The 23077-nt window shown below is 43.2% G+C and overlaps 1 protein-coding gene across 5 annotated transcripts in view; it reads right to left on the bottom strand.

The window, feature by feature from the left end:
• Window positions 1-2713: 2713 nt before the first annotated feature.
• The window catches only part of CSNK2A2 (casein kinase 2 alpha 2), a 44602-nt gene continuing 24238 nt past the window's right edge, over window positions 2714-23077 (bottom strand). The window contains exons 5-12 of one of the 5 annotated variants that reach the window (XM_064273962.1): window positions 22686-22745; window positions 15484-15567; window positions 14566-14676; window positions 14192-14293; window positions 13558-13658; window positions 12560-12708; window positions 10647-10740; window positions 2714-4857 (exon numbers count right to left, since the gene is read on the bottom strand). In XM_064273962.1, the coding sequence (XP_064130032.1) occupies window positions 10664-10740; window positions 12560-12708; window positions 13558-13658; window positions 14192-14293; window positions 14566-14676; window positions 15484-15567; window positions 22686-22745 (684 nt within the window). In that variant the 3' untranslated portion in view covers window positions 2714-4857; window positions 10647-10663. Of the gene's footprint in view, window positions 4858-9074; window positions 10741-12559; window positions 12709-13557; window positions 13659-14191; window positions 14294-14565; window positions 14677-15483; window positions 15568-22685; window positions 22746-23077 lie in introns of those variants that run through there. The other 4 variants (XM_064273961.1, XM_003417066.3, XM_064273964.1 and 1 more) reach the window with 4 other exon arrangements.

The following is a 23077-nucleotide window of genomic DNA, read 5'->3' as shown; positions in this document are numbered from 1 at the left end:
CTCGGCACATTATTGTTATTTTATCAAATTTATTATTGCATTTACATACAGTAAAATGTACTCTTTTTGGCATACAGTCCTATGAGTTTTGACAAAGGCACCAAGTCATATAACCACCACCCCATTTAGGATCAGAACAGTCCCATCAACCCCCAAATTCTTTCATGCTACCCCTTTGTAGTCAAACATTCCCCCCACCCTAAACCCATGGCAACCACAGATCTGTTGTCCATCCATATGTTGTTGTTAGGTGCTGTGGAGTTCATTCCAACTTATCGAACAAAAACCAAACCCACTGCCTTTGAGCCAATTCTGACTCATAGCAACCCTATAGAATTTCCAAGGCTATAAATCTTTATGGAAGCTGACTGCCACATCTTTCTCCTGTGGTGCGGCTGGTGGGTTTGAATTGCCAACGTTTTCAGGCCTATATGACAGAGTACAACTGCTCCTTAGGGTTTCCTAGGCCGTAATCTTTATGGAAGCAGACTGCCACATCTTTCAAGAAGCAGCTGGTAGATTTGAACCTTCGGCCTTTCGATTAGCAGCTGAGCGCTTAACCACTGCGGCTCCTTTCCATTCTTATAGGTTTGTTTTTTTTTCCAAAATGTCATGTGAGTGGAATCATTTGGTATGTAGCCTTTGAGTCTGGCTTCTGTCATGCAGCAGTATACATCTGAGATGCACACCACCAACACATTAGCTACGGCCTGTAGAACAGTGTCCACAAAGTGTTGCTCACCCATTCCGACACCCGGCCTCTTCTGGCCAAGGCTATTTTAAAACGTTCGTCGGCCCTTGGTATCCTTACTTTTGTAAGTCTTCCCACAGCCCTTCAAACATATCAAAATGCGCCTAGTTTTCATGTTCAAGGTAACTTATTTCCTATCAAGCTTTTGAAAGGAGCTCTAGAATCTGCTTTTGAAATGACTTGGTTATTTTATGACTGGCTGTGACATCACTAATTATCATGAGGAAAAAATCATCTTGAAAAGCAAATAGTCATGCGCCACATAACGTCCACTCGGGCAGCAACTGACTACATACACATCTGTGGTCCCATAAAGGTTATAACAGTTCAGAAATCCCATCGGAGAATGGGACGTGGCGGTTGTAACCTGACACAGTGAACACAACAGCTTCCCACATGCAACACATGGTGTATCTCATGTCTTTTGGTCAAGCAGGTGCCGGGGGCACGTTGGGGTGGGGTGGGGCGACTGACGCCACTTCTTCCTCTGCCTTGAGGGCTTCTGGGTCCAAGTAGAGCTTCCTAGTGGTCCTGAGCAGTGAGTAGCAGGCCCTGCTGCAGGCACCAGGCATCCAGGAGGGCCTTCTAGATGCTGTGGTGCTGGTAGTTCAGGCCAGGGTCAGAGGTCAGAGCTGGAACCCAGGTTCTGGGTGAGTAGATGGGGCCCAAGTGTCTACATGCTGAGAGCTGTCAGTTGGGTGTCCCTGCAAGGAATGAGCACTCCTGCTGGGAGTCAAAGCCTTGGAAAGATGGATGGTCATCTGAGCTTGGACTGGCAGGAGGCATCTGGAGCAGGGACCCAGGCATCTGAGCAGGAGGAGGTATCTGGCACTGCCAGGTGTATAATGATACAGTACATACAATAACCTATATTGCCTTGCCAGATACATTAGGTAGAATACAGAACTGTATGTACACAGTATTTGGCTATTTAGTCAATGCAGGTACACTACAACGTCCCATATAGCTTTGCTAAGCATATAATATGGTGTCTGCACAACATCCGAATCACAGAACGTCTAGTTTCACAAAATGTATCGTGGATGTTAAACAACACATGACTGTACGAATTTAACAATGAAGCTTACAGGATTGCAGATTTCTAAGACATTTAATTAAATCTATTAACTTTTATTTTGCAGTCTTCTTATGTTAGAGTCAACACATTTTTTTTCAAGTCTCAAACATTTGTGTAGGCCTCTGCAAAGTTCAGACCCTAGGCGCCATGCCTCCCATGCCTGACAGCCCTGCAAGAATATCATGACTAGATAAAGCCATCGCAGTTCCAACCTACACGAGTGAATAGAGGCAGGGAAGGCTGCTTTCTTGGAATCATAAAAATACTCTTTCTAAAAAAATCATATGGCACAGTTAATACTTAAAAATTTTATCCTGCAGACATACATACTGTGCAAAAATGTGCAAATTTGCTCATTGCAGCACTACTGGCAATACTGAAAAACTATAAACAGCCCAAAGTCCATCAACAAAGGATTGCTTCCACCGTACTATTCACACAATGGAATACCATGCAGCCATGAAAAGGGGTGAGGTAGATCCATACATGCTAACATATGAAGATTTCCACGACTAAGTGAAAACACAAGTTACAGGATAGAATATATAGTCTCATTACACTTCCATAAAAATAAAAATTATAATACTTTAAAAACATGCACAGGAAACATGTTCTTCCTATGCACAGGGAAAACATTTGAAGATATACACCAAATTGTAAAGTGGTTACCTCAGGGGAGGGGGGATTTTTGTGTCTGTGTGTGTGGTGTTAGGGAAGTCTTTCACTTAATTTTCTGTAATGTTTGAATTCTTTTTTTTCTACCATAAGTATGTATTACTTTGGTAATCAGGAAAATGCAATAAATATTACTTTAAAAAAAAAAAAAGCAAACAGGACTATCGGAGGAAGTGAATTGATCCGAATTTCCGAGCATGTGGGTTAACTTTAGACTGTTTTTGTCCCCGTCTAGCAAGGAAGAAAAAAACCCTAAACAAAAACTGCTCTTTCCCTTCCTCGCTACAACCAGTTTCCCACCCAGCAACTACCATCCACAAAACCCAGAGCTGCCTGATACATTTCACAGGTTTCTGGGAAATAAGACTTTCACACTGAGAAGTTAAAGAGAGTCTTGTTTGAGAGGGAAATTTGAGGAAAAAGCTAGCATCAAGTTCTACGTGACATCTGAGTGTTCCCAAACTGGTGAACTGTGTATCATTCAGACAAGATCCTCTATATCTGGAAGGAATCTCAAACACCCACAGGACAACACAGAGATAAACACACGCATACAGAGCACCATTTCATAGGAATTTAGGGAACAGAAATCATTCAGAGACGTGCTCATTATAATGAGGTATCTATTGTGCCTTTGCAGAGATCTGAGAGACCAGCAGAAACTTGCAAAGCCTTGAATCAGATGGGGACCCCACCAGAGCAGGAGCTTCGGAAAACGAGGCCTGGGATGGAGCTGGAGCACGCCAAGTCCCTTTGCTCAGTGTCCTGTGGGCCTTACAGTGTTGGTGGCAGTGGCCCTGTGGGTCTTCGCTGGCTGTAGTCCCAGAAGCATGCATAGTCTCAAGGTCCCAAAACTGCGGAACTGCTTGGATATGACAGAAGCTGGTCCAAGGCGCACTAGGACGCCATGGTGGTCCCTTTGTTTTCCCCCCATAATCCCTTCAAAGACTGTGAGCATCCACGCCTTGGTTCACACAGTCACCTGTTCAGAACGAGCAGCAGAGAAGACAGGAGAAGGGGTGTTCTCCAAGTGGACCAATGGTTTTTGCGGAGAACCAGTGGGCACTCTACCTGGCTGCCTGAGTGTCAGGATCTGCCCTTTGCTTCTGCTCTCTCCAGGCTGTGGGAGGGACAGGCCAGCAGCTGGAGACAAGGCGGGACTGGCACCACGTTGTCCCAGCTTTCACCTTCCCTGGCATTGCTGCCCTGGGAAGGAGGACTGAGGGAGCTGGCGAAGTCCCATTTGTAAAACAGGTTTCGTTTCGCTTTTCCATCTAACAAATACAATGGTGCCCCCACTTTACCCTCTCTTTCACATGAGTGGGCCCCTTTCCTTCCAGTTCACAGGAGCTTCAGAATGTGCTCAGAAGCGGCTCTGGGATCTGAGAGCCGTGACCCCTCCCCTACCTCAGGGAACAGATTCAACCATGCTCCAAGAAAGATGCTTTTTCAGAAGAGAGGGCAGGGGTGAAGAGAAGACTGGGAGATGGAAGACGGGCAGGCACAAGCAAAGGGAAAGACAAGGCTAAGACACCTTCCTGAGTTCACCAGAGGCGACATTTATCTACCACCTAAAATACTGGGTGACTCCCTGCTTTGGGGGGAGGGGTCCAGGGAGGCCGCTGGTCAATGGGAATGTGTTCAAGGCAAAGTTCAGCTTCCCTGGCTGAGTCTCTTACTTACTTCGATTATCCAGGGTCTGCCCCATTCCCAGGATTAGCTCCCTCCCTACCTCTGAATATTTCTCATTTCTGTGAAGTGTCCTTAAAACTGGCTCTCCTCACCTCTGGGACTCCCGTCTTCCTCTGGCCAGAACCTGCCACAGAAGCTCTACTTCACTTGGTCCTCTGTGGCCACAGGTCTTGGTTAATGGCTCCTTCCATACTGAAAACTCTCCATACGTTTCTTTTAAAACCTTTTATTCAATAATATATACTTTTAAAATTATAATACGTAACTGCCCGTCATGCCATTTTTCCCCCGGCCCCCCAACTGTGGAGTCTGTGGTCAGCTAGTTAATGTGGTTTGCTGGAGAAACAGGCGGCCACAGGACGAGTCAAGGGGTGCAGGGAGCAACAGTAACCAACAACCAATTTGCATACCCTTCATATCTCCCATGCTTTCTGGGTCAGGAGGAAGTCAACAGGAAGCCAAAGGCGTGTGAACCTTTTACATTCGGAAGTGAGGTTTGATATACGGTGGTGGGCTGCCCTTCAGGTGGTCTAGTTCATGCTCGCGTAACCTGCCACCGTTTCGTGTCTGCTCACGGAACATGATCTCTCTACACACACGTTAAGACGTTTGATTTGGTTCTTGCTCTGCTTATGGAAAAGTGGGAGGAACAGCAACAGACCTGGGGAAAGAGACGGGAGGAGGGGAAAGACGGCATTAATCAGACTGAGAGGGAAGAACAGGCCTCCACTTCTGTATGGCTTCGTTTGCGTGGAGTGCTGGCAACAGTATGAAGCTTGACTTTCTCACACCACTATGTGGGAAACCTAGTAGAAGCTCCCCTTCTACCAGGTTCCAAATCGTACCCTCTCCCTTCCTCTTCTGATCACCATTAACAGAGGCCTTCTCTGAGTGCCTGAAGCTTTGGACACAACATGTGTGGTGTGGCCTGGTCTCCTACCCTTTCTCTCAGGTCCAGGGCACGGAATTAGAAGCACAAAAGCCTCTTGACCATTCTGGGAAGTCAAGCTTCACAGGAGCTTCAGAATATGCTTGAAGCAGCCCTAGGATCCACAAGTCCAGCAGTACAGTCTAGCTCATCAGGCCTCACCCCAGATTTACTGAGGAAGTCTTGGGACTAAGAATAAGAGGGCAATTTTGAGTTTACACAGGGAAAGTACTCAGTCTACTAACAAAGAGCACTCAGTGAGCTCAAACGTTTTTAACTTTCCCCTGGAAACAGCTGTCCAGCATGGCCCCAAAACCTCGTTTCTCCTTCCACATCCACCACAGAGAAGTGGGCAGTGAGAGGCCAGCAGCAGAATTCTAGCACTGTCTCACAGAACACTTCCATAGCACTGAAAGGACGATGCATGCTTATACCTGGGAAGTTGCCACACAGGAAAACCGTTTCTTTGGGTAAAGGAAGGGTTCTACTTCGTATCTGGGAAAGGTTGTATGGTGCATAAGATTACAAAAGAAATTACTGTATTTATTTTAAGCACTTCAGCAACTGATTTTCAAGTGTCCAGTTCCACAGAGGGATCAATCAGTAAGACGAAAGCACATTAAAGACCCACGCTTTGTCAAACAATCTGCATATTTGCGTTGCAAGGAATGGGGGTCAGGGACTCTCCATAAATGCACAACATCTGCCACAAAGGTTAGAGTCATGCAATAAACCACGCCAATCCCAAGCAGCAGGTGTCTTGAGTGGTGTAATTCCAAAGTACCACAAAACAACAATGTCCACCATGCCACCACTCTAGTTCCACTCCTCCTGTTCCAGGTAGTTAGCAGAAGCCACCGCACACGTATCTTCGCAGGTCAAGGTTTATCCCTTCCCTCCCCCAGGAGACAGGAAACACAAGTTAAGGTCCTCATAGCAATAGCTGGTCTCCCACTTGGGAAGTGTGGTCATTGTCAACATTTTTATTTAAGCAAACAGGATTGAACATGGCATTTTTCTTTCCTCTAAGGGCAAGCAGCACATAAGCCATACATCAGTCATCCGGGGATACAAAGAGAGGTGGCCAATTGTGTCTCAAGTAGTCATTTGTTAAGGATCACAACCCAGGCAGTGTTGCTCTTCTGCAAACAGAAGGAAATAGTCTGCTTCATGGTTCTTGAAGATTTATCCAAGCTTTCCAGCTGGGTGTCAGGATTTCTGCCCCAACCTCAGTCACCATTTACAGCAAGAGGAGCCAGCAGGTAAAAAACTGTTAATTTATTGATTCAATGAAAGTTTTCTTTTTTAAAACAATCCCCAATACATGCAGTTCAGGGTTAAGTTATCACATTTGTTGCACATTGGTTGAGTCTCTACACAAAAGTATGCATCATCTATATACTCCCATCATGACATCCCTTTCCCAGCCTCTAACACCTGGTTGGGGTTGTTTGCATCAACACATCTATATAGCTTAAAAGCAGGTTATTACAGGTTTTCTTGGCCAGATGTTTCCCCACTGCCTCCCCCCGCCCCCATTCTCTTCCCCGGGGTTCGTTTTCAAAGGCAGGGCATTATTCAGTCTTATTAAGCTCACTGGCAAACTTTGGCTTATTGGGTGCTCACGTGGACCTTGCTTTTGCTTTCAGAGGGTTTATATTTAAACGACTTTGACTCTGACCTGCTATTACTCATTCCTATTTATTTGTAGGAGGGAAGTTTATTTTTTCCTGCAGGTGCTCACAGAGCAACACAGGTTTCTAACTAACCGTTTAATCTGACCTGGCATTAAATGAATTCTTTAACTGGGCTCTTTTAGATCTATTTCAATGCATATATAAAAAACTCTTCCAATTGTTGATTGTGTTTCAAAGTAGTTTGCTTCCATTCTTATCAACGCAGCACCTGGGAGAACCTAAGTCCTTTCCCTGAGTAGGCACAGACTTCGAGACCCATGGCACCCAGCTCTCTCTCGGATTCAGCATCTGACTGGAGAGCACCACCTTTCAGTTCCACTGGAACCAATCCTGGGGACAGTGCCCACCTCTGGGCACAATCCAGAACATGAGCTTGATGCCTCCTAATTTTATCCCCAGTATGTTCCTCCTCTATAGGGTCGCTATGAGTCGGAATTGAGTCGACGGCAATGGGTTTGGTTTTGGGGATACTGCTCCCCGACATCTACACCTTTAGACTGTTTTCTTACTGGTTGCTTTTCTAACAGCTGCCTCCCCCAGCCACTCTTTCCAAGCCCCAAAAGATAATGAGCTCTTGTTTGTCCCCTCTACTCAATCAGTCAGAGATTATCTTCCTTCTCTGCAAGGGAATACATTTGCTTTGAGCCTCATGGGTACTGACGTGCTACAGAATGTCTGTTAGGAGACCCAGCTGAGTGACTTCTGTTTAAATGTCTCACTGACTGCAGCCAGCTCGCCTCTACTTGGGAAGAAGACCCAGGAAGGCTTAGTCTGCGTTATACTCTCCAAGGCTGCTCCCACCCCAGCCACCTACCACAGGGATAGGAGAGGAGCAAGGCCACATGATCTAGAGGAGGGTGAACTGCAACCAAGCCACAGATGACATTACTTAGCACTTCATTATTTCTGCTCTCATCATGGCCACTTCTCAGCCAAGCAAAGGCTTGCAGTTACGCTCACCTGTGGCCAATAAACTGTGATACAGCGAACTGTTCTTGGCATAGGAACCTTTTGTTCTCACCACACCGGGTCTATGTTCTCGAACATAGGCAGTACCTGAGATGATAGTGAAACACTACCCTGTTCCCCATTTTTTTGCTTTTCTTTAGGAAATAATTAAGTCCTATCGTAGGCACTTTTAACCTGTTACAAGGTAATGAACCAAACAAAATGCCTAAAAAAAAATTACTGAGATGAGTTGAAGAAATAATATGCTAACTAAAAAGGTTATCGGATGGGTCAATCTACCATAGTTTAGTCAAAACAGACTCCCCCTCCTATACACATGCCCCCCTCCCACCCTCATCCCTTTTGGGGCTCTCCAAGTCTACCTCCTCACCCAGATAAATACCCTAAAATCTCAGGGGAGCTAGGTCCTTCTGGACACACAATGGTTTTGGAGACAGGTGAGAGAAAAAAGGTCTGGACGAGACTCACTTCAGTTTGGGAAAGAACAGGCTGGTGTTGGATAGTCAGGAAGTCCAGGTGTCAAGATCAGACTCAGAAGGGGGTGAGCATCTCATACCCAGCTACGCTCTAAGTCTAAGGCATGAGGAGAGGTAAAATGTACAAGCGCTGGAAAAGTACACTGTATGCATAAAAGAATGACCTAGCTGCAGGTAAGAACCCCAGAACAAGCAGACTAGCTGTTTACACTAAATCAAGATCACAGGAAAGAGAACCGAAGATGGACCAGGTGACTCTTCTCCTTCAGATGCTTTTATTGCCTCTGGGGGAGCCAAGGGTTAGAAACGGGGTTACTGCTTCACCAGGTGCTCCAGTAGGCTCCTCCTGCCTGGTCCAGACAGGCAACTTATAAAAAAAGTGGGGCTGGTGCGGAGGAATGGGTGAGAAGGGAGATGAGAGGTAGGGAGGCAGGAAAGACACAGTGGCACATCTCCCTGATCATAACCAACGGGTCAGTATTACCTACAAGGGCACATTCAAAGGCTTGTGATAATCCAAACACTGAGTTTTGGTGCCTGACAAACTGATAGAGGTTCAGTCGAGATCTAAGTCTTGTTTTTGAGTTTCAGTTAGAACAAATGTACACGCTAAAATACAGAATGTGCAATGTAGACAGGCAGGATTGGTATGAGAACCTTAATTGAATGCATTTCCTGACTTTGGGATCTTATTTTGTTTTTTAATTTGTAAATTCAACTCTCTAATAAGAGAAGAGTTTTATTTGCTTTTTAATTTCCCACAGACCAAACGACAAAAATAGAATCTACATTTAGAGATAGGACCTGCTACCAATACCAATACGATTTTATTGGAATATGGAATGTAAACAGATGTCCAAACAAACGATCTAACCTTATAAAAATGTATGGCATTATTAAATAGTTAATAAAGAAATCCTAAAGTGTGATGTGGTGGCAGACACCTCTAGCTCTAACCTAGGTGTATGAAGTCCCCACAGCTATAGCAAGGCTCTTCGGCTGGGACTCCAAGGGGCAGCAGCTGGGGTAAGGGGACTGGCTACCTGCAAACCATCTTGGTGACAAGTCCCCAAAATGAAATCAGCCCTAATTTTTTTCTTTTTAAACAAAATCTAGCTTCCTTTGCTAATGTGCGGGTTAGCACAATGAATCCGAAGCTTTAATACTTGCTCCAGCAGCTCCATGTCTTCACCCAAGCTCCTTGCACTCTCTTTTCCTTTCAGTTGCCTGGGTTATTAGGTGGCCTGGCCCACACAACTCCAGTACCTGCATGCGAAAAAGACTTATCTTTTCCATCACATTCACGTATAACATATTGGAGCTTAAAAATGCATGACCCTCATTACAGTGGGGAATTGTTTCTCACGGGGATAAGAAGGGGACAAAAGGGAGGAGTACACTTCCTGCACCCAAAAGTCTTTCTTGAATAAACTCTACCAGGACATTTTTCTCCCTCTCCACCCTGCCTGAAGACTGACTTTCCAGCTTTAGTTATGGTTGTGAACAAAAAGCCTTTGTTTCAGAGAGGTGTGTTAAGATAGGTGCACACAGGGACATACGGAAAATGGTGAGTTTTCCTTACGAGGCTGCTAAAAAAAAAAAAAAAAAGGCTAAACGAAAAAAAGGGCAACAAGATTTTATGGTTAGGCAAATCAACAAAGGTTACAGTGAGCTCCAAGTTAGATACTTAGCATCTATCTATTGATGAGAGTGATGGACCTGTCTGTGGCACCCAAGGTCTACAGTGATGCCACCTGATATCAGAGAGGGTTCTTTCGAGAAAGTGATTGCAGTTTGCTCCCAAATGAATCCACTTAGAGGGAAACTGCAAGGATGAGGTACATTTCCTGGAGAGCTCATATCATAAAAAAATACATAAAACATGAATTTGTAAAAGAGCTTAAAAAAAAAAATACTGTCACTGTTTTAATATCTCCTTTTCATAAATGAGGCTGGTGTGTCAGTACAGACTGCTGACGTTGAGCCTGAATCTCACCAAAGGAAACCCAGACCACAATGGAATAGATAGGAAGTCAGATATTCAGAGCTTGTCGGCTGAATGGGTTAATTCAACAGTGGCCTCCTGTTAAATAAAGGTAAATGGACAACAACTCCGAGTCTCTCATCTCCCATGCATTCCAAAGGGAGAGTTCCCTCAGATCCTGAACTATGTGCATCATCACACTGCACAATGGCAGCTCCCTGTAGACTAGACTGGGGAGTTTCTTTCTTTCTTTCTTTCATTTTGACTTTCAGGTCTTTACTCTCTTCTTTGCATTTAGGAGGAATGATTAGAATTTCTTTTTATCACACTGTAGTTTTCCTTCAAGGTTTGTGTTTGGTTGGTTGGTTTTATTGGCAAGCATCAATGCCGCATTACCCATCGCTCTCCCGTCTTCATCGTGCTGCCGTGAGACCACTAGAGAGCACAGCATTATCTGCACAAGGCTGCGACTGCTCCTTCACCACAGGGTCTGTAAGAGAACAGGGCGAAGGTCAGCTGGGTCAGGGCTGGACAGTGCAGGAGAAAACACCACCCCAAACCCCCGCTTCCACCCACCAAGAGAGAAAGAGAGATGCAGACTGCCAGAAAAGCCAGGGTAAGAGGGAAAAAAAGAGAGAAATATTTGTCACAGAATAAAGGTTATATAAAAACTAGACACTGAAAAATGACCAGGAGGATTGTTCTTGTAATCAGCTCTTGAACTTCCTGAGAGCACAATTTCAGCTGCTGAGAACCGTGGAAAAGAGAGGCACAGAAACCCTGTCTCCCACTGTCCAAAATTTCTACCAACTTTCTTATGTTATTTTCTTTGAATACTAACATCAAATTCAAGCCCTTATTTGGCATGTGCGATAAGCACTTTAGAGGAAAAGAGTGAATAAAAAGAGCTACTAGAAGACCTGTCATAAGTTCTTTTTTTTTTTTTTTAACAGTGTCTACATATACAATTTAGTGACACTGATTACATTCTTCGAGTCCTGAAACCATTTTCACCCTCCTTTTCTAAGTTGTTAAGATGCATCAATTTTAAGCAACAGTGATTTAAAAAATCTTTTTACTGAAGGATGACATATACACAGAAAATTAAGGCAGATAATGAATTCCATATTATAAACATCAGTGTTATTAATTCATTCTAATGCAAAGGGTAAAAAATAGCTTTCTGTACCAGAAATTGGACATCTGAGTTGCACCTGGCAAAGGGTAAAAAATAGCTTTCTGTGCCAGAAATTGGACATCTGAGTTGCACCTGGCTGAGGTCCACAAGGCTGAAGGGTAAAAAACCTCTTAAATCTGCTGTTTACATATGCTTATGGAAAAAAAAAGGGTCATCGAAAACAATGGAAACCCTCCATGAGATGAAATGGCCTAATAGCTCCAACAATGGACTAAAACATACCAACAATTGTGAGGATGACACAGGACCAGGCAACGTTTTGTTTTGTTATACACAAGGTCACCATGAGTCAGAGCCAAGTCAGTGACAACCAAGACCAACAACAAACAGACCAAGAAGTTCAAGACCATTAGCGATGAATTCTTCAGGCAGGAATTTAGTCTCCAGAGAAAAAAAGGAGAAGGAAAGACTGCACAGTGGTCAAGCAAGAGACAAAAACTTAAGGGTTAAAAGTTTTCATCTTGATCCAGAGTAAATGGAGATGAGTCACTTAACCTTCCTTATTCCCCACTTTCCTCACAGACTGGACTGCATCATCTCACTTTGCTGAAAAGAGTAAAGTTTATTCGAAAGGTACTGTATCAGTGGCAAGTGTTATCTGCATGCAGAATAAGCAGCCACAGAGACTGAACATGCACACATGCTTCTAAGTGAGACACAGGACAGTAAGTCAGTTAAGATTTTAGTGAGGTCTTTCTGTTCTCAAATTCCTTTCATTTATTTCCTTCTTTAGAATTAGCATATTGGCTACCTTATTTAGCTAATTACTTGCTTTTTGGAGGTGAAAAATAATCTTTGATTAGGTTTCCACACAAATGTATACACTGGAGAACAAACACTAGGTGCCTGGATCTCTTCACCCAGGGCCACAGGGATGGTCAAACAGACAGGACTTAAGGGGCTTCAGCAGCAGATGAGCAAACACCTTTAAAACTAGGAAACTCATCTTCAAACTTGTTCTGATAGTCTAGACCTAATGAGACCAAATTCCAAGGATGGTCCAATCTAAATGCCTAAAATTCTCTCAACTTGCCTCAACAGTAAAGGACAGATGATTTTTTTTTTCCGTTTAATAAACTATGCCCTCTGAAAACAGCTGCTGGAGACTCACAGAAGTATGGGTGCTCCATTGCCTCTTTGGCAGTCAGTCTCTGTTGATGGTCGTATCGCAGAAGTTTGTCCAGAAGATCTAGGGCCTCGGGACTGACAAGGTGTCTGTTCTCACTATGAATAAAGTTTTCCCAGCGTTTCCGTGAGTGTCTGAGGAAAAAAGGGAAGCATTAGTATTCTGAGACTAAAGTCAACAAGAATCCTTATCTACTTGGGCTACAGTCAACAAAAGCTCAGAATAGTGCACTGATTACAAGCTTGTTGAGGTAGGGACCATATCCCACTCTTACTGGCAACCCCTCCCTTCGCCCCCTAGTTCCCATCACAGCGTCCTGAAAGAATATTCCGTGTGTGACAAATAGAACTAATTAAAAAGTCTAACATCTGATTTAGAAATTGTGGAATCTTTCTTGTTTAGCCCCAGGCTTTTAGTCAATTCTGGGTGAGGCTTTGAGGTAACTAAGTAATTTTCACTGGTCACCAGATGCAGTGAAAGAGCTATCCTCAGAAACCCAAAGGTACCATAAAATATTGTTTGAAACTGTCAACAAATACTTCTTAGCACCACTGCACGGTACCCAAGAACACAACATCCTTTAAAATTTGCTACCTTATAGGACATCCATTACACAACACAGTAAGAAACTACACAATCTCTTATTCAAAGTAGAATCACAGCTTTCTGAATTTGCCATTAAAACAGGCATGTGCTGTACCAGAAAGCATTTTTTTTCTGAGTAACATTACAATTTTAATGTTTTCCATTTTCTATTGATAAACAGGTTACCCCTCGGAGAAGTAAAATGATTAGAAGACACATGAAAACAATGTCTGAGTATCTCAAAGTAAGTTTAAAAATCCACGAAAGAAAAGAAGGCTATTTCAATTTTCATCTGAATTTAAAGGGGAAAAGATTTTTGAGGAAGTGATTTTGGCCAGCCTTTCCTCTTGTGAAAAGCCTAAGTCAAAGCCTTCTTTCTTTCTCTCTCTCTTACTTACTGTCCCAGGATATCGTTGAAGTGTGGATCTAGGTCTATGTGATACTTCTTCAGGTACCCATACAGCTCATCTGTACCCAGAACCTTGGCAATGCGAACAAGCTGAAACACAAAACAAAGCGACCAAAGCACTGAGCACATAACTCACTGCAAGCCTGTGAGGACGCTGTACCAGAGAATCAGAAGACTGCCTCACCACTGTGTTCCCAGGGACTGTGTTCCCAGGGACCTGATGCAGACCACAGTCTAGGGCAGGCAAGCAGACCCAAGGACACAAAGTTTGCAAGAATCCAAATTCCCAAACTGCTTTTAGAATGATAGCGCAGCTGATAACCATAATCTTCTAGAGGCTGATGCTTACAGGGGCGTCACAGCCTCTGACTGGAATCTGTCTCATCAGACTGCCTCACAGCCTCACCTTGAACGCTGGGAATAGGCAGCATCAGCATCAGCTCTCTGTAGCCTTGGGGGCCTGGTAGCCACCATCGAAATCTGTGAAATACTCTACCTTGCAGAGAAGTGTATATGCAGACAACCAGTTATATTCAGTAGCTCAAGGACAGTATGCCTATCTTAGGGTACTACTTTCTTGACATGCACCCCAAAACAGTGAGGGCCAGATGGTGTTTGCTCACCTGGTCATAGTTGTCCTGTCCATGGAAGAAAGGTTCCTTTCGAAAGATCATGCTCGCTAACATACAGCCCAAACTCCACATGTCCAAGCTGTAATCATACATCTGGGGGAATAACCACAGTCCGTCAAGGGTGTCAGAAACTCCTTTTTCTTATCGAAATTTAGTCTTCATTTCACCTTGGCAGATATTTTAGAATTCAAAGCCAAAACAACCAAACAAAACGCCAATTGAGAAAAAATCTGAAATTAGCATCTTGGGAAAGAATAAAGACTGGGTTTTGAATGTATCTGAACTGACTCTAAATAAACCACAAACAAAGAAAAGCCCCAAGGAAGTATATAAAGAACCCAGGGCAGCTTTGTTAACCGTTTTACCTGATAGTCCACAAGGAGCTCGGGTCCCTTGAAGTACCGTGAAGCTACACGGACATTGTACTCCTGAGCAGGATGATAGAACTCAGCCAGACCCCAATCTATCAGTCGCAGCTACAAATACAACAGAAATAAAGCAAGTGAAAGGAGTGTTTCCAGATGCCTGTGCCTTAGAACAAAGCCACATCACGGTAGATCACAATTATTCAGTCGTATTAAAAATGTTAGCAGGTGCACTGGCTAAAAAATTACTTTTAGCAACTGCGTAAGGGGTCGTTTCCAAAGCAGAACTCCCGGAATCTTAGCTTCTATTTAAGAGAAAAAAAAAAAATCACCCTGGCTTATTCTCTCCAGTCAAGACAGCTCAGACTTTTTTTTCTGCCTCCACATCTCTTCCATGTGCAATAAATTCTCCCATCAGTAATAACTCTCACTATAAGCTCGAAGCATAACTCAAAGGGTTGGGGACATATGCCCCAATCCAGAACTAAAGCACTGCTCTAGTTTTTCAGTGATCTAATACTACTTGATTCATTTACTCACCAATCAGGGACAATCAGAGTCGGATATCGAAAATAGGAGGGACCCAAGTGTACTTTTAAGGCCAGGCAGACTGGTCTGAAGGTCATTAAGAAATGAAGCAGAAACCATCAGCTGTAGTTTCTTTCTTGAGGCCCTTCAGAAAACCATGACCAAAATAAAACAAGTGACTAGAGTTCGGGTCAACTGTCTACTTTCCTCGTGTACTATGCTTACACAAAGTAGAAACCAGCATCTGGATACTGGCAAGACAACAGTAACGCAAGTCCTTCAAAGACAACAGCACACAGGTCTACAGAAACCACCTAGGTCCTGGAGAGCATTCTGGTCTGCTCTAAGCCTTCTAATGAAAGGCTTGTTGCTGCCTAGCTGCAATGGTACCTTTTTCTGTTGGTGATCTATCATGACATTGTGAGGTTTCACATCTCTGTGCATGATTCCCTTGCTGTGGCAGTAATCCAGAGCCTATTAGGTAAGAAAGCACAGAGAAAAGTGAGTAAACCCTCTTCCACCGCCCACTGCAAGCATATTCTTGTTATTTCTGTTTGTGACACCTTGACTTGAATACAGTCTCCCAAGGGGCAGCTTACTGTCTGTACTGAAAGAGAAAAAATATGCTTCAGAAGGTACCCCTTGTTCTTTGTGTACACGACAGCTGGCAGCTTGGAGAAAGAGGGCTATGTGGGGAACACAAAGGGCTATGATGAAGAAAAGGGAATGACACACTTCTTTAGGTACTCCTCTCCTACTTGGAACCAGGAGCAATTTATCGGCCACCTGGAGTTAAAAATCATACATTTACTTGTTGGCTTAATTTGATGTGTTTAATACCAGATTTGGGGACCTCACTGCAGTCACCTCTTACAGTGGTCCAAAGGACATGTAAAATCCATGTGGACATGAAGAACGACACTCAAAACTATGTCTCAATATGGCTTGTCTTTTAGAATAATGTCCCACGTAGGTTTACTAGACTAACAGGCATTCTAATATTCTAATAATCTTTAGTGTTCTCCTTAAACACAATCTCTGAGACAGTGGGCCTTCAAGAACTGTGATTCTATACGAGAAAACAGCTTCCTAATATGATAGCTGATATGTAGATAAAATTTTTTTTTAATAATTTTTATTGAGCTTTAAGTGAACGTTTACAAATCAAGTCAGCCTGTCACATATAAGCTTATATACACGTTACTCCATACTCCCACTTACTCCCCCCCTAATGAGTCAGCCCTTCCAGTCTCTCCTTTCGTGACAATTTTGCCAGTTTCTAACCCTCTCTACCCGCCCATCTCCCCTCCAGACAGGAGATGCCAACACAGTCTCAAGTGTCCACCTGATACAAGTAGCTCACTCTTCATCAGCATCTCTCTCCTACCCATTGTCCAGTCCCTTCCATGTCTGATGAGTTGTCTTCGGGAATGGTTCCTGTCCTGGGCCAACAGAAGGTTTGGGGACCATGACCGCTGGGATTCCTCTAGTCTCAGTCAGACCATTAAGTCTGGTCTTTTTATGGGAATTTGGGGTCTGCATCCCACTGATCTCCTGCTCCCTCAGGGGTTCTCTGTTGTGCTCCCTGTTAGGGCACTCATCGGTTGTGGCCAGGCACCAACTAGTTCTTCTGGTCTCAGGATGATGTAGGTCTCTGGTTCATGTGGCCCTTTCTGTCTCTTGGGCTCATAGTTATCGTGTGACCTTGGTGTTCTTCATTCGCCTTTGATCCAGGTGGGTTGAGACCAATTGATGCATCTTAGATGGCCGCTTGTTAGCATTTAAGACCCCAGATGCCACATTTCAAAGGGGGATGCAGAATGTTTTCATAATAGAGTTATTTTGCCAATTGACTTAGAAGTCTCCTTAAGCCATAGTCCCCAAACCCCCGCCTTTGCTCCGCTGACCTTTGAAGCATTCAGTTTATCCCGGAAACTTCTTTGCTTTTGGTCCAGTCCAGTTGAGCTGACCTTCCATGTATTGAGTATTGTCCTTCCCTTCACCTAAAGTAGTTCTTATCTACTAACTAATCAGTAAATAACCCTCTCCCACCCTCCCTCCCTCCCTCGTAACCACAAAAGTATGTGTTCTTCTCAGTTTATGCTATTTCTCAAGATCTTATACTAGTGGCCTTATACAATATTTGTCCTTTTGCCTCTTACTAATTTCACTCAGCGTAATGCCTTCCAGGTTCCTCCATGTTATGAAATCTTGCACAGATTCGTCACTGTTCTTTATCAATGCGTAGTATTCCATTGTGTGAATATACCACAATTTATTTAACCATTCATCCGTTGATGGACACCTTGGTTGATTCCAGCTTTTTGTTATTGTAAACAGAGCTGCAATAAACATGGGTGTGCATATATCTGTTCCTGTGAAGGCTCTTATTTCTCTAGGGTATATTCCAAGGAGTGGGATTTCTGGGTTGTATGGTAGTTCTATTTCTAACTTTTTAAGAAAACACCAGATAGATTTCCAAAGTGGTTGTACCATTTTACATTCCCACCAGCAGTGTATAAGAGTTCCAATCTCTCTGCAGCCTCTCCAACATTTATTATTTTGTGTTTTGGATTAATGCCAGCCTTGTTGGAGTGAGATGGAATCTCATCGTAGTTTTAATTTGCATTTCTCTAATGGCTAACGATCGAGAGCATTTTCTCATGTATCTGTTAGCTGCCTGAATATCTTCTTTAGTGAAGTGCGTGTTCATATCCTTTGCCCACTTCTTGATTGGGTTGTTTGTCTTTTTGTGGTTGAGTTTTAACAGAATCATATAGATTTTAGAGATCAGGCGCTGGTCGGAGATGTCATAGCTGAAAATTCTTTCCCAGTCTGTAGGTGGTCTTTTCACTCTTTTGGTGAAGTCTTTAGATGAGCATAGGTGTTTGATTTTTAGGAGCTCCCAGTTATCTGGTTTCTCTTCGTCATTTTTGGTAATGTTTTGTATTCTGTTTATGCCTTGTATTAGGGCTCCTAACGTTGTCCCTATTTTTTCTTCCATGATCTTTATGTTTAGGTCTTTGATCCACTTGGAGTTAGATTTTGTGCATGGTGTGAGGTATGGGTCCTGTTTCGTTTTTTGGCAAATGGATATCCAGTTATGCCAGCACCATTTGTTAAAAAGACTTTCTCTTCCCCAATTAGCTGACACTGAGCCTTTGTCAAATATCAGCTGCTCATATATGGATGGATTTATATCTGGGTTCTCAATTCTGTTCCATTGGTCTATGTGCCTGTTGTTATACCAGTACCAGGCTGTTTTGACTACTGTGGCTGTATAATAGGTTCTAAAATCAGGTAGAGTGAGGCCTCCCACTTTCTTCTTCTTTTTCAGTAATGCTTTACTTATCCGAGGCTTCTTTCCCTTCCAGATGAAGTTGGTGATTTGTTTCTCCATCGCATTAAAAAATGTCATTGGAATTTGGATCGCAAGTGCATTGTATGTACAGATGGCTTTTGGTAGAATAGACATTTTTACTATGTTAAGTCTTCCTATCCATGAGCAAGGTATGTTTTTCCACTTAAGTAGGTCCTCTTTAGTTTCTTGTAGTAGTACTTTGTAGTTTTCTTTATATAGGTCTTTTACATCTTTGGTAAGAATTATTCCTAAGTATTTTACCTTCTTGGGGGCTACTGTGAATGGTATTGATTTGGTGATTTCCTCTTCAATGTTCTTTTTGTTGATGTAGAGGAATCCAAGTGATTTTTGTATGTTTATCTTATCACCTGAGACTCTGCCAAACTCTTCTATTAGTTTCAGTAGTTTTCTGGAGGATTCCTTAGGGTTTTCTGCGTGTAAGATCATGTCATCTGCAAATAGAGATAATTTTACTACCTCCTTGCCAATCCGGATGCCCTTTATTTCTTTGTCTAGCCTAACTGCTCTGGCTAGGACCTCTAGCATAATGTTGAATAAGAGCGGTGATGAAGGGCATCCTTGTCTGGTTCCCATTCTCAAGGGAAATGCTTTCAGGCTCTCTCCATTTAGAGTGATGCTGGCTGTTGGCTTTGTATAGATGCCCTTTATTATGTTGAGGAATTTTCCTTCAATTCCTATTTTGCTGAGAGTTTTTATCATAAATGGGTGTTGGACTTTGTCAAATGCCTTTTCTGATATGCAGATAAAATTTTTAAATGTACCCCAAACCAAACCCACTGTCACTGAATCGATTCTGACTCACAGCAACTCTACAGGACAGGGTAGAACTGTCCCACAGGGTTTCCAAGGTTGTCATCTCCATGGAAGCAGTCTGCCACAACTGTTTCTCACAGAGTGGCTGGTGGGTTCGAACCACTCATCTTTTGGTTGGCAGCCAGGCACTTTAACCACTGTGCCATTAGGGCTCCTTAATAATGATAGCAGCCTGTAACCATATGGTACCTACTATATGTATGAAACTGAGTGCCCTTTGGTGGAGTTTTCCACAGGACAAGATTAGAGTGTCTCAATCTTGGCACGGTTGACACTTGCGGCTGGACAATTCTTTGATGTGGGGAGCTGTCCTGTGCACTGTAGGATGTTCAGCAGAATCCCTGGCCTCTACTCAACAGGTGCTAGCAGCACTTCTCCAGCTGTGACAACCAAAAATGGTTCCAGACATTGCCAAATGTCCCCTGGGGGCAGATCTGACCCAGCTGAGAACCAGAGCAGTAAGGGCATTGTAATAGGTGTCTTTTATGTGGGAGGGAATACATAAGCTAGAGAATGATCCCTAGGATCAACATTCCAGGAATAAGCTCCCCTGGTCTACATCAAATTTTGTTTTCCCTAGACACAAGAGTACACAATGATGCCATTTATATAAAGGTCAAGAACGGGCAAAACTAAACTAGGGGGATAGAGATGAGACTACTACATTCAGAGAGTGGGTACTGAAGAGAAGGGGCACAAGAAAGTCGTTTGGGGTGTTCGTAATATTCTCTACCAGCCCTGCCTGATATAACTTTCTATAGTGACAGAAATATTCTGTATCTGTATCATCTCTTATGGTAGCTACTAGCCAGCCACACGAGGCCACTGAGCACTTGAAATGTGGCTGGTGCGAAAACGGAAGGGCATTTTTTATTTTCCTTAATTTCAATAGCTACCTGTGGGTGGTAGCTACTCTACTGGACAGTGCCGTTCCATGTAGATCTGGGTGAAGGTTTCGCATATGTAAAAACCCAAAACACTACACTTAAGACTGGTTCAGTTTGCTTACGTAAGCTCCACTTCACTTTATGATTTTTTTCTTTGTTTTACAACAGCAAGATTCCGAAGAGGCTCTGTGGCACTGCCTTACGAAACCAGGGCTCCTGAGGGCAGACTTTTCCACATCAGGAGACCAGGCTCTGGCACAAGCACCCAGTGAGTCACTGCGCAGTCAGTGTACAGCCCTCAGCCTCAGTTTCTCCCATAGTTTAAATGAAGTTAAATATTTCGTCTTCCCCACCCCCTTTTCAAGTAGAAAAATCCAGCAAGGGTTGATTCTGTTATTTTGCCTAGCCTTTCTCTGCCCAAAGAATAAACTACTTAGGACCACATACAATACCTGGGACATGAAAAATACCTGCTGAAAGCAGAGGCTGAACAAATACAATAAGGTAATTAATTCTTTTTGCCAAGTTTACTAGTCAGACTCCCCGTGGAGGTACTGACAAGCTTTTCAATTCCTTGGGGAATTATTTCAGTTTTAAAATCTGGTTCTGACCATTAAGCATGAAAAACGTTTTTCAAGTTTCACCTGGGAGTCTATACCTCATTAGCAGAAAGAAGTACGCCCTTACTGCCCAGCTGCTACCTCTAGAAAGCAGAAAGGACATCAGACACCAGTGCATATGAATGACCGGCCTGTGAAGATCTGTACTGCTGGGATGTCTTTATTTGACCTAAGGATAATTGTGCTAGGTTATAAATCTTTTCCTTAGGTGCTAGCTAAAAACCTCAATACCCTACTCAAAAAAAATCAATTGTGAAATCTGGACTGCAGTTCTCATGGAGGGAATGCACAGATTCTCTGAGGAGAACCTCCAAGAAAGATGTTAGGCTGGCAGTTCATGGGACCGTGGCCCTGCGAACCTCTTCCACACCAAGCCCTGCAATTTTAGTCTGGAGAGGACATGGAGAAAGGTCGAACAAATCAGCCTCTATCTTCTTTGTCCTTCTGTTCTTACTGACAAAAAAAAAAAGACCCACTAGACAGAAGAGTGACCCTTAAACCCACCGCCTTGGCTCTCTCTAATGACAAGCGGGTTGTGCAAGTGTTTATAAGAAAACACACTCACTTCAGAGCTAGTTCCTCAAAAGCCCCCATTTCATAAAGCTCTGTCTTAATTCAACCTGGTGTTTTGTCCAAGGAACTGTTCACAATTCTACCACAGATCCATCTTTAATTTTTTTCAGTAATGCCAATACCTTAGTCATCTTCATCTTATCTCAGAGGTTCTTAACCTGAGATCCACAAGCCCCCTAAAATTTCATGCAAAACTTCGTATTGTCTATACGTTCATTGTTGTAGAGTTCACAGCTTTCATCAGATTCTCAGTGATCCATAACTCTAAAAGCTTAGGAATTACAAGTCTCTTCCATCTTACAAACCTTTTTAGAATTCTTCAACCAAGTGTTTACCTGTTGTTGTTGTTAGGTACCACTGAATCAACTGTGAGACATAGTGACCCTAGGCAGACTAAAAAAGACCATTCCTCCATCAATCAGTAACACTTCAAAATTTCATAGTGCTTGAGATTACTAAGTCTCCTAGAAGGTCCATCCATCTATCACTTCTCCCTGCATGTCAGGGTTAACTAGCTGGGGCTAGAGGGGAAGGGTTGGTAGTATCACACAAAGAGATTGTGAGAGATGGCAAAAAAAAGATGGCCACAAAGTCTGTCATCCCTGTATGCAAGTCCCCCTAAAATGTGACTTTGATGCTCTCTCTATTTTGAGGTGGAGTCTATTCTCTGCCCTTTGAGCCTAGGCTTGATCACACAACCTGCTCTGGCCAATCGGGTATTAGCACACATGATACAAGCAGAAGCTTAAAAAGTACTTATATGTTCCAGTTTGCCCTTCTCTTGCTAAAGGTAACTGAGGCCACCATGGTAAGAAGCCTGAGACCAGCCTCCTGGAGGATGAGGGACCAGTGGACAGAGACACGTGAACAAGGCCATCCTAGACCACCCTGCCCCAGTCAAGCGGACTCAGGCCAAAAAGAACCACCCAACTAACCCACAGAATTGTGAGAAAAAACAAATCATTTTAAAAATGTAATTAAGTTTGGGGTGATTTTTAATACAGCGAAAACTAACTAATAAAATAAGTATTAATTAAGCAACAAAAAGAAAACCCAAGTGCCAACAAGAGCTATGAAGAGGGAGGTTCTAATCTCTGGTATAATGTCCCTAGTACCCCTTGACCTGGTCATCTTTCTCAATTCCACTGGGAAGTTTCTATGTAAAGATTCCACGATGGAGGCCTCAACAGAACTAAAAAGGGTCTCATTAAATCCTTGGGTATCAAGAAGTATTTGGCTGGGGTTCTCTGTTCTCTCAAAAATTCCTCCTTTCGTGAATAGGCCTGAGAAAGTTCACTGTTCACAAATGCCACTTACTTTAAGTAGTTCATACATATAAAACCGGATATCAAAGTCTGTCAGGATCTGGTAGAGTTGCTGGAACAGATTACAGAAAACATGAAAGTTAATTTAGTCTCATCGCATCTTGTCATCCCAAAGGTGGGCCATTCTCTGTCAACTTACTTAGTACTTAAGTCATTAAAAAAAAAAAAAAAAAATCCCATAATTTTTTTACTACCTGATCTGGAACAAATGTGGACAAAGAGTAAAGATGAGGGCCGAAGACCTCAGTGTTTCCAAGAGAAGAGGGGGAAAAAAAAAAGGGGGAGCCCCAAGGGAGAAAAACATTTAGGCCAACTCGATCTTCTTAAAAAACCAGCTGTTTATACTCTACAATTTTACACCCACGACTGCATTATTATGGAGAT

Source organism: Loxodonta africana, chromosome 21 (assembly GCF_030014295.1).
Source record: "Loxodonta africana isolate mLoxAfr1 chromosome 21, mLoxAfr1.hap2, whole genome shotgun sequence".
NCBI classification, from domain to species: domain Eukaryota; kingdom Metazoa; phylum Chordata; class Mammalia; order Proboscidea; family Elephantidae; genus Loxodonta; species Loxodonta africana.
The sequence above is the reverse complement of the archived record's forward strand: the minus strand, read 5'-3'. Positions and strand labels throughout refer to the sequence as shown.